The sequence below is a fragment of the Bos indicus x Bos taurus genome, chromosome 19 (genome assembly GCF_003369695.1).
Source record: "Bos indicus x Bos taurus breed Angus x Brahman F1 hybrid chromosome 19, Bos_hybrid_MaternalHap_v2.0, whole genome shotgun sequence".
NCBI lineage: Eukaryota > Metazoa > Chordata > Mammalia > Artiodactyla > Bovidae > Bos > Bos indicus x Bos taurus.
In genome coordinates this window covers 20845100-20859291 of record NC_040094.1, presented here as the reverse complement: position 1 = coordinate 20859291, position 14192 = coordinate 20845100, and the positions used below count along the sequence as shown (strand labels likewise).

The window sequence follows — 14192 nt, the reverse complement described above, 5'->3', positions numbered from 1 at the left end:
AACCCTGGACTCCACAGAACAAAACCAGGCAGTAGTCAGCAGTTACCTTTATTTTGACCAGACACACGAGTCAGATGATATTCCCCAAAATCAGACCATTAGGGCTTGTAAGCAAAACAGGCAAAAAGGGGGGACTAACCAGGACCAGCATCTACCATTTTTCATGTGCGTTCACAAGCCTTTTTGAGTCGGCCTCGAGTATGAACTTAAAGCTAGCAGGATACCAAATAAAGAGACCTTATATGCACACACTGGACCTGTCATGGCCAGCCCCCCACCCCTACCCCAAGTGGGTACAGGACAAAGAATTATGAAACTGTTTGGTAGGAGGAAGTTATCCAGTAGGAAGCATTCCTCCAGCTCAGGTTTGAGACACCAGACCTCAGAGTAAAGGAACTCATGTGGTCTGTAAAAACTAACAGAAGACTAAGGTTTAGAAAGAGAACGAACAAGGAGACTCTAAAAATTCTCTTCTCCTGGGATGACCTGTTTTAGGACAGAAACAATATACCTTCCAGTCTGACCCATTTCCAACTGAAAGTCATGCCAAGGTTGAATCTTAAAACTAAATTTATAACCTCTTACAGAATATTTCACCCCTACCTGGGGGTAGGGGCAAGGAAACAATTTTTAATGAATATTAGGTATAATTTCAAACAATTTTGCTCATCAGTGATACTCTGTAGAGACTCATGAGTCAGTTTTAGTCACATGTATCCTGTGAGTCAAATGACTCACGAATATGCCAAGCAGGCCATGTTTCTTGGAGGTTTATCTGATTTCTGGTCTGGTTCTGCTTTTAGTAATCCTGCAGTGGCACCTGGGGACATGCTGAGGAGACCTTTGGCACCACTTCCAATCACCTAGCCCACACCTCTGTGCCCGTCCTCAGGTGGTCAGTCTGTCTGTGTCAAAGCCCTTGGAAAGTGAGGGTTTGGTATGCCTCCTGCCAGGGTCTTGCTCATGTGTGTTGCTGCTGCTGTGGTTCAGATACTACTGAAAACATGGGTTCTGAACACTGTTCCTGGTACTGGGTCCAACAGGAAACAGCCCAGTGGTCACCTCTACCCTGGCCTTGGGGACATTTCTTTCATTTTTTCTTTCTTTTCTCCTCAGACTTGTAGTAGGGGTTCCGCACCATGAAAAGCAGAAGTATAAGAGGGATGAGAAAGTAGGGGATATAGACAGATATCAGGAATAGTCGTTCCTGGAAAGTCTTAGGTCCTTGTCCTCTGAAATGACTGGCTTTGGAGAAATCGTCGAGTAGCAACGTGGAGAGGATGGGAATCAGAGTTGTCATGGTGTGAACCGAGTAGATGATGGCAGGGGTGCGGATCCACTTGCAGCCTCCTGAGGTCAGCGAGGAGAGAAAGTCGGGTGAGACCTGCTCATGGCTCCAGGGGAGCCCGCCATACCCTCCACCCTGTCTCTGCCTGCTCCCTTCAGTTCAGTCATTCTACCTCCTTTTCCAAGTGGAAACAAATGATATAATAGCGTCCAACGTGCAGTCCTTATGTGACAGATGGAGCCCTAGCACTGACTGCCAGAGAACACGGGTGGAGTCGAAATTCAGAAAAACTCTAGGGCAGTAAAGTGGCCATTATAAGGTAAACTCAGTTGGTCTCAAATACAGTGGGTGGGGAGGGAGGTGAGGAGCAGGGCAGCTCTGCCAGCAGCATCTCTCTGCTAAGTAAGTATATATGGATGAGAAGAATCAACAGGTTCTGCTAAGAGATGGATTTGAGGGCTCCAGTGGGAAATAACCTGTATAAGTTTATTTATAATGAACACTGGTATGGCCGCCTTCTTTTTAAAAACAATAGTCATATGGGGACACTGGAAGAATAATCTTTAAGTGAGAAGTCAGGCCACTTAGAGATAACTTGCTGCTACTGCTTATAAGCCAGTATGATACTACCCACAGCTGAAAAATAAAAGCCAAAACAAAAAATTCTAGGAAAACAAAAGGGAACAAGTTCAATCTGTAAAGTAGCTTCAGGTGGCATGTGTGCGAGATTTCCAGTTGACTGAGGCAGTCCTGCAGCCCCACTGACCCTAGACCACTATCCTGAGCCACACTGATGTCCCTTCCCAAGATTGATCCTGACCATTCCCACTCCTGTATCACCCTCACACATCCTTCAGGGACCACTCCCCTTCCTTGGTGGAACTTTCCCCAAAGATTTCTGAGACCTGGTCTCAGGGCAAAAATGGGATTTCTCACTTACTCACCTTTGAAGAAGGCATATGCTGCGATGGGAAAGAAAGGCAGCTGAAACACAAGCTCGCAGAACAGGAAGGACTTGAACCACGCCGGGGGGGTCTGGAGCAGAGGGTCTTTGAACTCCTCGATATACCACTGCTGCAGGTTTCTCAGCTGGGAAAAGACGAGGAACACGGTGAGTACAGCCAGCTGGCAGGACTGGCTTCCGCAGCTCCAACCCTGCGGACGTGCCTCTCATCACACAGCCCCTGGGCAGCGGACTCACAGCTGGTGGGCCAAAAGCACTCACAGCTGGCTTTAGTGGTGCAGCCTGGACGGTCATTTAATCAAAACTCACAAGCTCTCCCAGGTGGCACTAGTGGTAAAGAACCCACCTGCCAATGCAGGAGATGTAAGACAGGTTCACTCCCTGGGTCAGGAAGATCCCGAGTGAGAAATGGCAACATACTCCAGTACTCTTGCCTGGGGAATTCGATATAGACAGAGGAGCCCGGTGGGCTACAGTCCATGGGAGTCGGACACAATCGAAGTGACTTAGCACACACACACAAGCTCTAACTCAAATGTTACCTTCACCCAGCAGCTTTTCTCAGCTCTTCCAACCCCTGTGTGCTGCCCAGAATTTATCTGTGATAACACACATCCAGGTGTGTTGCCTGTCAAGAACAACGAGTGGCACTTAACAGGCTCTTAGTTTGCTGAACACACAAACGGGTGTATTGGCCAACAGTATCCTTCTTTATAAAGAAATGATATGAAAACCATCCTGAGGTTTGTCTTTTCACAACAGCAACACCAACCTCCAAGGGCCAGATTTCCTCAAGTACAGATATGAATTTTTTTTGGTTTTTTTTGGCGGGGTAGGGGGGTGAATGGAAAGAAGGTAAATCTAACTTCTGTGAAGATGCAATTTTAGACAATTTAAATAATCTCCAAATCTCAAATTCCTCTTCATTCTTAACTCCCCTAGTTCAAAAGTTGTTTTTTTTTTTTTTAGGAGATCAGTGGGATATTTGTAGAGGAACAGACTGTATAGCTTTTTGAGTGGTCTCAGTGCTAGCATGGACCCCAGCTTCGTGATAACACTGTCAAAACGAAAGATGCAGATCCATGTTGCCGGGGGGTTGGGGAGGCAGGGGGAGGAAGCAGGGGGTCTGAGGTTGCCCCTTCTGTGCTCCCAGGAGAAGCCTAGGGCTCTCCCCAGATAGACTACTGAAGGTCTGTGGCATTCAACCTCCTGGATGGCGCCTTGATATTATAAGACAACTTCCAAGATAGGAATCTGGCTTACAACGGAAAATCCAAAGATACTTTTCCTGTTAATTTTTAATCTAAAGACTCACTATTGTGAAATAAGAGGGCTCTTTGCTGAGAGTGACCTTTAAGCAAATATCCAGGAACACACAGTTAGTATAATTAATGACAGAAGGGCCTCAGCTAGATAGCCAATTTATTGACCAAATGATCTTGAATTTGTATTTGACTTGAAACTTAAATTTATGGAAATATCCTTAGCTTCTTTCTAAGCACTTTTCAGGATGGTAATGTGGTAGAAAATATTCATCAAGGTTAAATCCCTGCATCTCTCCTGGACTCTGTTTTCTCATCTGTAAAGCAAGCAACTTGGACTAAATGTTTTTTAAGATCCTCTTTTGCTTTCTAGATTTACTTAAAAAAAAAAAAATTGGAGGGACAGACCTATTTTAAAAGATTTACAACAAAATTTAAAAGGCATTCTGATTCATTTGAACTTCACCTTCTAATTATTATTCATGCTCTCAGATCCACTTATTTCATAAATCCAAGAAGATTTGTACAAGAAATTTGTAATTTCTAAGAGGTTCAGAATGATAATAGCAAAATTTAAAATACAGTTGACCCTTGAACAACATGGGTTTGAATTGTGCAGGTCCACGTATACACGGATTTTTTTCCAACGGTAAATACTACATGGTCAGTCAGTGGCTGGCTGAATCTGAGGATAGGGAGGAACGTGAGTACCAAGGGCTGACTATAAGTTATAAGTGGATTTTCAACTGTTTGGAGGGTCAACACCCTTAAACCCCAAGCAGAGTGAAGAGCATCGTACCTGGGGGCAGAGTGCCTGCCGCTGAGCAAAGCACTTAAATCTCACTAAGCTGGTTACCTAATTATAGTACCCACCTCATTGTTGGTAAGATAAAATCAGTTAATACTTAGAGTCCTAGAACAATGGCTAGCACACAGTAAATGCTAAGATTACTTGAATATAATTAATACGGACTTGGAGTTCAGTTTAATCTTACCACAATCTCAGCATGCAACTAGTCATTGATTATTCCCCAAAAAGGTAATAAAACTGTTTCCATTTATACCTGACTCACACTTGACTCAACTTAGCACTGTTATCCATTAAAATATTCACCTGGCCTATGCACATGGATTTCTAGACCAGAGCTGCTACTGAACGGTCCTGCACTCCTCTAAACTTAGAGTGAGCACACAGGCTGATTTCAGGCCTAGATGCTCACCTGTTTTTCCTTATTTTAATAGAAGCAATGCTACCCAGATGCAAATGATATCACAAAATGCTTCCATCCTCTCCATGTCCTAATCCAAACTGAATTCTTACTGTTTCAGAGTTTTTCCCCAAGAGTTGATCTGGTTCAAACCAAGAAAGATATTTGCAAATTTCAGCCTAACCATTATGTGATCTCTACAAGCTTTTTAGTTCGAGGAGAAAATTTCTTCTCTTTAGGGAGGAAAAACACAACAGATGTTAAAATTCGGCATTTTTTCAAGGAGAATCTGAAAATAACTCCAGGCTTTTATTATTATTATTTCCCCATATGGAAGCAACACACTCATCAGTGCCCACCCCAAAGCAACAAAAGTGACTAGAGACACAGGCCTTCAAAGCTGAGACACCCGGGCACAGCTAAGGCCTTTAAACAGCACCGAAGATACACACACACAGTTTCTGGTCAGATATGGCCTGCTTTGGCCCTTGACCTTCGACAATGCTGCTGCCAAGTCGCCTGTGTCGTGTCCGACTCTGGGTGACCCCATGGATTGCAGCCTACCAGGCTTCTCCGTCCATGGGATTCTCCAGGCAAGAACACTGGAGTGGGTTGCCATTTCCTTCTCCAATGCAGGAAAGTGTAAAGTGAAAGTGAAGTTGCTCAGTCGTGTCTGACTCTTAGCGACCCCATGGACTGCAGCCTACCAGGCTCCTCCATCCATGGGATTTTCCAGGCAAGAGTAGTGGAGTGGGTTGCCATTGCCTTCTCCCACTTTCGACAATAAGTCAACTTAAAAAACTAAAGCTAAGAAAACTTTACCAAATCAAATATGTAAGTTTAAATGGGGTCTTTATGATTTTGAACAAATTTTAATTGTATTTTGTGAGCAAGGACTTGTGGGAATGGCACATTCAGAAAAGATATGGAAGGGATTTCCCTGGCACAGTCCAGTGGTTAAGACCTCGCCTTTCAATGCAGGGGATGTGGGTTTAAACACTCGTCAGGAAGCCAAGACCTCACATGCCTCAAGGCCAAAAAACCAAAAGTATACAACAGGAGCAGTACTGTAACAAATTCAATAAAGACTTCAAAAACAGTCCACATCCAATTTTAAAAAAAGAGAGAGAGAAACTAACAGCTGTTCAGTCCAGAAAGGCTGGCTACCTGGAGTCACCGAGCTGGCCAGGAGTAAAGGGACTCAAAACACGAGAGACTGTAAACAGTTAGCCTGCCTGAGTTCTGTTGGCCAAGATCATGTACCGCCTGGACGTAGGCAGTAGGCTGAATAGTCTTAATCATACCAGCATGTATGAATGTAACCCTATTTGGCAAAAGTGACTTGGCAGATGTGGTTAAAGTTCAGGATCATGAAATGGGAAGACTATCCTGGTTATCTGGCGAGCCCTAAATGTAATGACAAGTGTTCTTATAAACGTTGGGCAGCAGGAGATTGAACTAAAGAAAACAAAGCAAAGTAAGGACAGAAGCGGAGACTGATGTGACGTGGCCACAAGCCAAGAACACCTGCAGCCACCAGAAACTGGAAGAGGCCAGGAACAGATCTTCCACCAGGACGTTCAGAAGCAATCAGGCCTGCAAGACTCATTTCAAACTTCTGACCTCGCAAACTGAAAGAGAACAAATTCGTGTTGTTTTAAGCCACTTTATTTTTGTAACTTGCTGCAGAAGCAAGAGGAAACTAATATACCTAGTATATGTTTGAGCTTGTGATTTAACTCAGCTCTCTCTTTCTTAACAGTTGAAGAGCCCTGACTTGCCCAAGGCGCTCAAGAGGTTTTTGGAAGAACCAAATCCCCAGACTTGAGTCCAATGCTCTTGCCACACACAGCCTACACTTATCCCAGGAAAAGGTAGGTCAGAGATCTTCCTAGTTACGCTTGGAGCTAGAAACAAACCAGACTATGGAGTGGGGGTATATTGTTGAGCAGTGGCTCTTAACCTTTTTGGTAAGGTCAGACCCCTGAAAAAGTTGATGGAAGCTATGTAAAACACAGGGCACACACAATTCTGCATACCCCACGAGGGGTTCATGGGCCTCAGGTTAAGAACCCCTGCTTTGCAGAGAAAAAGCATTTAAGGACAAACAGAGGCAAAATCAAATCTTTAGGTAGACAAGTCAGGCTTGCCTATAGTTCTGCTGACAAACTGGAGAAGGGTAGAACTGAGGACTGGAATTCCACGATAGCAGGTTATAGAGTCCAGGCATGAAAATAAACCTGAAAAAATCAAAAGCATTTAAAGCAAAGTTTAGGGTAAAGAATGTTCTCCAACAACCAGGAAATGGGGCCTCTGCCTGTATTTCTACTCAAACGATCATTCCTATTCAAACACAATTTTTAAAAAGGCCCTATTTGCAAGGTATCCTTAATTTACTTCCGAGATTTTGAAGTTGCAGGATCCTAATCTTGAAATCAAGACGTTCTCTGCCAATTTCTTTATAGACTCATCTAATTCTACGTGCACGATATTTCTTTGCGATTAGTCGATATTTTTAAAGCCCTCCCAGGAAACACAACTTTAAAACCAATTCGTAATTTAGACACTGGTTCATCCACTGTGTGTGTGTGTGTGCCCAGTGGCTTCGGACTCTTTGCGACCCTATCAACTGTAGTCCACCGAGTTCCCCTGTCCATGGGATTTTCCAGGCGAGAATACTGGAGTGGATTGCCATTTCCTCCTCCAGAGGACCTTCCCGACCCAGGGATCAAACCCGTGTCTCCTGCATCTCTTGCATTGGCAGGCGGATTCTTTACCCACTGAGCCAACCTGGGAAGCCCATTCATCCAGACCCTTTCCCTCAAATACGGACAACTGACTAGAGCTGGGGTATGGGAGTCTTTAAAAAAAAAAGAGAGAGAGAACTGTCTTCAAAGGGGGCAAGGTATTCACCACCCCCCCCCCCCCACTCCGGAAGCCTGGGAGAAGACGCAGGGATAAACAAAGAAAAGCCCAAGATGTCCAGGTAAAGAGCGCCGGCGGGACCCAAGGAAAGTGGGAGGGAAGCCGGAGTGGGCGAGGCCCGAGGAGGGGACGCGATGGGGACGCCGGGGCAACCGCTACGACGAGGGGCCCCAACCTCGGCGACCGGGAGCGAAGGCGCCCTCACCTCGACGGGGTAGAGATCGCGTGGCAGCACCCCCTGCAGGTCCATGAGCAGAGTGATGGGGATGTGGGAGAGGAAGTAGAAGCCCAGAAACCACTCCAGGCCGCGCCGGGCGCCCAGAGTCCCCATCGTCCGTCGGTTGGGCTGAGCGGGAGCCGAGACTACGCTCACCGGAACACGACGTGGGGAAAGCGCCGCGCCTGAGCTGTCCCGGGACTCCCGCGCCCCGCCCCGTCCCGCCCCGCCGCGAGGGCGACGCCGGCTGCTCCCATTGGCTGAGAAGCCGCGCGCGGACCGGGAGCGTCCGCAGAGGCGGCCCGGGTACAGTTCCTATTGGTTGCGAGGAGCGCCGCGTGAGGCGAGGGCGGAGCTTCTCGGGGCTGCCCCGGGCTTCTCAGGGCGCCCGGCCCCGCAGCGCTACCCGCCGGCCTTCTCGCCGCGACCGCGTGCGCGCTGGGCTTCGCGGCGTTTGCCTTCCGTGGCCCTTTCACTCATTATTACTCTTCCGTTCCTTCACTCCATCCGTTTAGTGCTTGCCGGGCGGCTCCTTTGTGCCCGGCCGTGGGGACTTAACGGAGATGGAGCGCCTAGTGCAGTGGAGTCTCACCCACCAGGGCCGGCTGGACATTGCGTGGTGGTGGTCCGTGCCGTGGCAGCAGTCCCGGGCGTGGGAACAGCGGGCAAGATCCCTGGCCCGCCGGGGTTGAGGGTCCCGGAAGCTTTCCGAAGGAGGTGTAGGAGGCAGCCAGCCTCAGTTCAGAAAGAAGCACGGTGATATAGGAGGAGGTAAAATTGCCAGGTCTTGGTGATTCGCTGTAGAGAATAAGGGAGGCTCAAGGGTTTGTTTTCAGGCCGCGCAAATATTGATCTTTAATTACATACTGGACCTGGGTCTGCCCTGGAACAGGACGGGTGGGGCACCCATTCACTGAGAAGAGGGACATAGCGGAGAAGTGAGTCGAAGAGAAAGATAATTTGGTTCTGGCCATGTTACTGAGCAGTCTCTGCAGCATGAGTGGAAAAGTCAAGGAGGCAGATGAACACGTCTGAAGATGCGGATTTGTGAGGCATCCGTGTTTGTCGGACGTGGAAATTTTGAGAGCACAAGGCTTGTGAGAGATCTTGGACGACGTCAGGGGTCAGGGGAGGAGGGGGCTGAGATATACAAGTGGACAGCAGGAGTGTGATGTCTCAGAAACACAGGGAAGGAGGGGGTTCTGCTGTGTCAGAACCACACTAAGTGGTACCCACCTGTGACTTGTGAGAGCAGCTGTGGTTGTTGGAGGCAGGAGCCGGATGATGACAGGCCGGCAAGGAGCAAGGAGGTGGGGAAATGGAGGTAGGGAGTTAGACATGATTATGAACGGGAGGAGAGAGCCAGGGCAGGAGGTGGAGGGAAATGTGCTCAAGAGAAGGCTGATTTATCTTCTTTTCAGAGAAGAGAGACCAGAGCACTTTCACGTGTCTAGATGCTGCTTAAAGTTTCTGGGTCGGGGGAGAGGTTGTCCAGACAGGAGAAGGAAAGCAGGGAATGTGGCTCAAGGCCGCTGAGGAGTTGGAGAGAATGGATCAGGGTTAGGTCAGCGGTGCACTGTGCTCCCCAGGGTGGAGCACTAGGACAGAGAAACAGTGGTCAGCGTCGAGGACCCAGCTGAGATGTGTGGCGTCTCCCAGGCTGTGGGCTTTGCTCCGTTGTGAGGGCTACACAGAAAAAGGCCGTTGGGGTGAAAGTTAGGAAAGACAGCATTGATGTTGAGAAGTTGAACAAGAGAGTGATTGAAGAGATGGAGCACGCAGTTTGAACAGGATAGGGAGTAGGTGATGTAAGGCCAGAAGGGACTGGTAGACTGGGAGAAACTGGAGAAGTGCACAGATTTGAGGCCTTGCAGAGGCATGACTGCTGATGTGGTGGGAGAAACTGGACGAATGGGCCCGGAAGGATGGGCGAGTAGAACAAGTGGATACAATGTCTGGGTTCTGGGTATCAGGAGGAGGTTCTGCCCCTGGGAATCTGGCTGAAATGGAGTGGAGGAGAAGGTATTTGGAGATCACGGAACAGAGATCCCAGAGTGTGGGGTGGATCGACCACAGAGGCCACTGTGAGCCCATGGCCATAGGCTCAGCGTGTAAGGGGAGTGGCCAGGAGGGAGGTGAGCATGGGCCGAGGTCTGGCTTGAACCTCGGAGAGTGGAGAGGAAATGGTGTGGATGTGGCCTTGGGGAGTAGGGAAACTGGTGACCCCACCTCCTGACCTTGAACTCTGTGGAGTGTGAGAAAGTGAACAACCTGTGCTGGGGCGGGCTGTGGGAGAGCCCAGACCTCAGGGGCGGGGGAGTGTCAGTTACTGCGGGAGGCGAGGGCTGAGGGTGTGGAGGGCTTTGTGAACCTCATAGTAGAGGGGTTTGGGCTCTGGTGAGGAGTGGGTGTTTACTGGGGAGGAGAAACAGAGCTGGGTGGAGGAGAGGGCCCAGCAGGAGAGGAGTGGAAATTTCCTCCTTGGTGGTGAACAAGGGATAAACATTAGCAGAACACAAGGTTCTGTCGTTCCTGGGGCCTCTAGGGGGCAGGCAGGAGCCCTCTTGCACAGCTGCACTCAGGAGGGGCCCTGGCAACAGACCCCCTACCCCCCCACCGGGGGGAATGGCTAACACCTGTTAAGCTGTACTCCAAGCAGAGGAACTACCCGCTGGGGAAAGGGGGGGGGGGGGGCCGGGGGGGCGGCTGCTGTTTGCCCAGGGGATGTGGTAAGTGTACAGCTGTTAAAGTCACTGTTCCTCTGAAAACATCTCAGCCAAGCTTCTTATCTGTAGATAAAGATTTTCAAGGCCAGGCACTTTTGAAAGGCCCTGCATCCAGCAAAATCTCTGTCCAGCTGCTGTCTTCAGCTTGAAATTCCTGTAGTAGGGGAGCCAAAGCTTGAGACGGTCAGAGAAGTCATAGAAGGTAAATGGCCCTGGGGAGGAGGACACAGCTAATCAACAGATTCTTACCCAAAGCAAATGTTGAGTAAAAGAATGACTTTAAAAAAAAAAAAAAGAAAGAAAGAAAGTTCTGAGCAGCTTCCCTGTTGTGAGTGAGAAGAGGTGATGTTTAGCGCCTTTTGGAAATTATTCATATTGTGATAAGACAAACACCACTAGCTGGACAATGGACCCCCACAGTGGTGGGAAGAGAATTCTAGTCTTATAACTCCAGCTGGAAGGCACTTAGAGAAGGTCCGAGCTAGACCCACCACCTGCCTCCTGAGCAGCAACTATGCAAGGCCCTTTCCTCTTGTCGACTTAAATGTGCAATGTGAGAGCTGTGAGTGAAGTTTTATTGGAAAATGCAAAATGAGGACTGCAGCCTGGGAGACAGCACCTCAGATAGCTCCTGAGAAACTGCTCCAAAGAGGCAGTGGGGGACAGGTCAGTCTGTATATGATTTTGGTGAAGAAGGAATACATGCAATGAAACACATATTTTTCCAGGAACTTACTTCTAGTTTTGTGAAGCTTTTGCTAGTCATGAGGAACAGTCCTCACCACGAATGATTTTAGTGCTTTTCTAGATATGAGGAGGAGATAGCTCATAGGATTGGGCTCATAAAGTTGACTCCTGAAAATATCTGAAGACCTGTCCTGCCAGTTTCTCTTCCCCAGCACAGAGTGCCTCCTTTCTGTTCTCCACCCTGGACTCCTTTTCATGGGTGTTGAAATCAGCTATAGCAGCACGTGATTTAATCCTTAGAAGCAAATGGCAAGTGCCCATGGCAAGTGCCAATTTGTAGTTGACACTCCCCTCTCTGTTTTTGTTTCACTCTTCTCTCTCAAAATGCTCCCACCCTCTTCACCCCGACCCAGCCTCCATCCCTAGTTTTAAGGCCCAATGGCCCCCTGTCCTGACTGCCTCTGTGTGCAGATCACTGCTGTCTCTGAGCTTCTGCAGCACTGCCTCTGACAGGTTTACCCTTTTCACTGATTGTTTTCACCGATCTGAGTACCTGTCTGCACCTTTCCTGCTAGAGTCTGGGTTCCTGGACCACAAAGACTGTGCCACCCGCATCTTTATTTTACTAAAACAAAGCCGGGGTCATTGTTGAGTGAACTACACGTGACAATGAGGCTCCTCTATCCACGGAGACAGCGACGGTCACCCAGTGTAACTGTGAGGGGATGGATCACTGGGTGTAAGAACAGCCCACCGATGGCAAGATGTAGATACAACAAATGTCAAGAGGTTCTGCTGCTAATGGAAAGCGATTAGACCTGGCTCTAGAGTCAGCAGGGGGCTCCACACCTCAAAGCTAAAACATTATGTCTTCATTAGTAAGAGCTAAGATTCTGTCAGTGCTGGAAGCAGAGCAGGGACGCTGGGTTATGGGGTTGGGGAGTGAGATTCAGAAGGATCTCTCTGCAGATCCGTGGGTTTTACCTGGGCAGAGGGCAGCTGGCCCCCTGATTTGAGTGATTACCTCCTTTTTGTGTCAGAGAAACAACTCATGCAGAGCAGGTGGGGGTTAATTCTGAAAGACTTGTTTAAAATTTGGGTCTTTTGTTGTTTGTAACTCTTTTTGCATTCATGTTGATTTTTAAAAAATACTGCATTAAAATATTATCTGTTCTGATGACTGACTTTGGGTGCCCATCCAAATTGTGTGCCCGAGGTGTCTCACTCACCTCACCCGGTCCCAGCCCTGGCTCTCAGGTAGGACTGGGGTTAAGTTTGATTTGGGGGAGAGAGTGTCAGGTTACTGGGGCTGGCAAGCCAAGTGTAGTAAGTCTTTTTATTTGGTATCAAGGCAGCAGGAAGACTGGTAGGTGGGATTACAATAGTGTTCCAGGAGGATGCCTTTGGCCCCCGTGTGTGCAAGGTGGACTGATGTGGGGGTCGGGAGCTGGGGAGGCTGGAAGCAAGATATTAATGTTTGTCACTATTATCATGTATTTCTAGAACTTTAGTAGTTAACAAAGGAAAGGGTTGGAAGTATGTCAGGCTTTTGTCAAGAGAGATGTGTCTCAAGTACATTTGGTGGTGGAAGTAGTGGAGTCCATTTAATGAAAGTTAATATTTCTCACTTATGGAGTGCCTACTGTATACATTAGAGCAATGGTTGGCAAATGTTTGCTATAAACAGAGCAGACCGTATTTTAGTGTCTGTGGGCTCATCTCTGTCTCAGGTACTCAACTCCGCCATTTGTTGTATGGGAACAGCGATAGGCCACATGTACATGAGCGAGCCTGGGTGTGTTCCAGTAAACCTTTATTTACGAAACCAGGCATTGGGCCTGATTTGCCTTGTGGCTGTTGTATTGACTCCTGCTCTAAGGCATTGCCGCCTTTGTGGTCAAGGCCAGGTAGCTGTGGGTTCTAGTGAGTGAGGAAAGGAAGCATCAGGGGGTGTATGGGTCACCCTGAGGCCTAATGTACACACACCCTAAGGCCTGGAAGTGTACACAGCTCTTCCCATCACATTCCATCAGAGAGGATTTAGACAGGTGCCCACATCTTCCCACCAGGGGCCTGGGGATATACTCTGGCCTTGTGCCAGGGAAGGAGGAAGAGGAGAGTTCAGGGTCCATGAGCAGTCTTTACTGTTAGGGGAAGCACACTGACTGAAACCGCCCACCCTGGCCAGGCCCTTTAGTAACCATTTGCATGAGTTGTTTTGTGACAGGAGATCCTGGTAAGGAATACAGAACTAATAAGCCACCCCCAACCAGAAGAGTTTGGGAAAGGTCAAAAGGAGACACCGCGTGTCCATCCACTTCCCAGAATCCCTCTGGTTAGCATCCATCTTGGCTGAGCGATGCATGCGCCACCAGGAAAGACTCTGAATTAGAATGATTGGCCAAAGACCACCTGGAAACTAATCCCATCACCATAAAACCCGAGACTGGGAGCCACGCGGCAGAGCAGTTCTCCTGGGTTCCCTTACCCTACTGCTCTCCACCCGGGTGCCCTTTCCCAATAAAGTCTCTTGCTTTGTCAGCACATGTGTCTCCTCGGACAATTCATTTCCGAGTGTTAGACAAGAGCCCAGTTTCGGGCCCTGGAAGGGGTCCCCCTTCCTGCAACCAATGGCGACTCTGGTGGGACTCTTCGCTGCAACTGACATCCTGACCACTTGGGGTACTCAGGGGCCAGCTTGGCTGCTAATGGACCAGACCCAGTGGCTGCAACTGGGACCCTTTTGTCCCTGATCTCTTCCTGACGTGGACAACTGGCCAGAGTGCCCCAACCGGTAAGGAACAAGAGACTTTATTGACCTCTCTCCCCTTCTCTCTCTTTTCCTCTCCTTAACCCTTCCTATCCTCCCCTTTTTTCCTAGTCCCCTGGTCCTGGACACAGGAATCTGGTCGAAG

At 48.5% G+C, this 14192-nt stretch overlaps 1 protein-coding gene across 1 annotated transcript; it reads right to left on the bottom strand.

Annotated features, from left to right (window-relative positions):
• Positions 1-29: 29 nt before the first annotated feature.
• Positions 30-8067, bottom strand: TMEM97 (transmembrane protein 97). The gene is made up of 3 exons (XM_027518778.1): positions 7853-8067; positions 2233-2377; positions 30-1350 (listed from the first exon to the last, which is right to left on the bottom strand). Exons 1-3 carry the CDS (start codon positions 7976-7978, stop codon positions 1091-1093), a joined length of 531 nt encoding a protein of 176 aa, XP_027374579.1. The 5' UTR covers positions 7979-8067; the 3' UTR covers positions 30-1090.
• Between the last annotated feature and the right edge of the window lie 6125 nt (positions 8068-14192).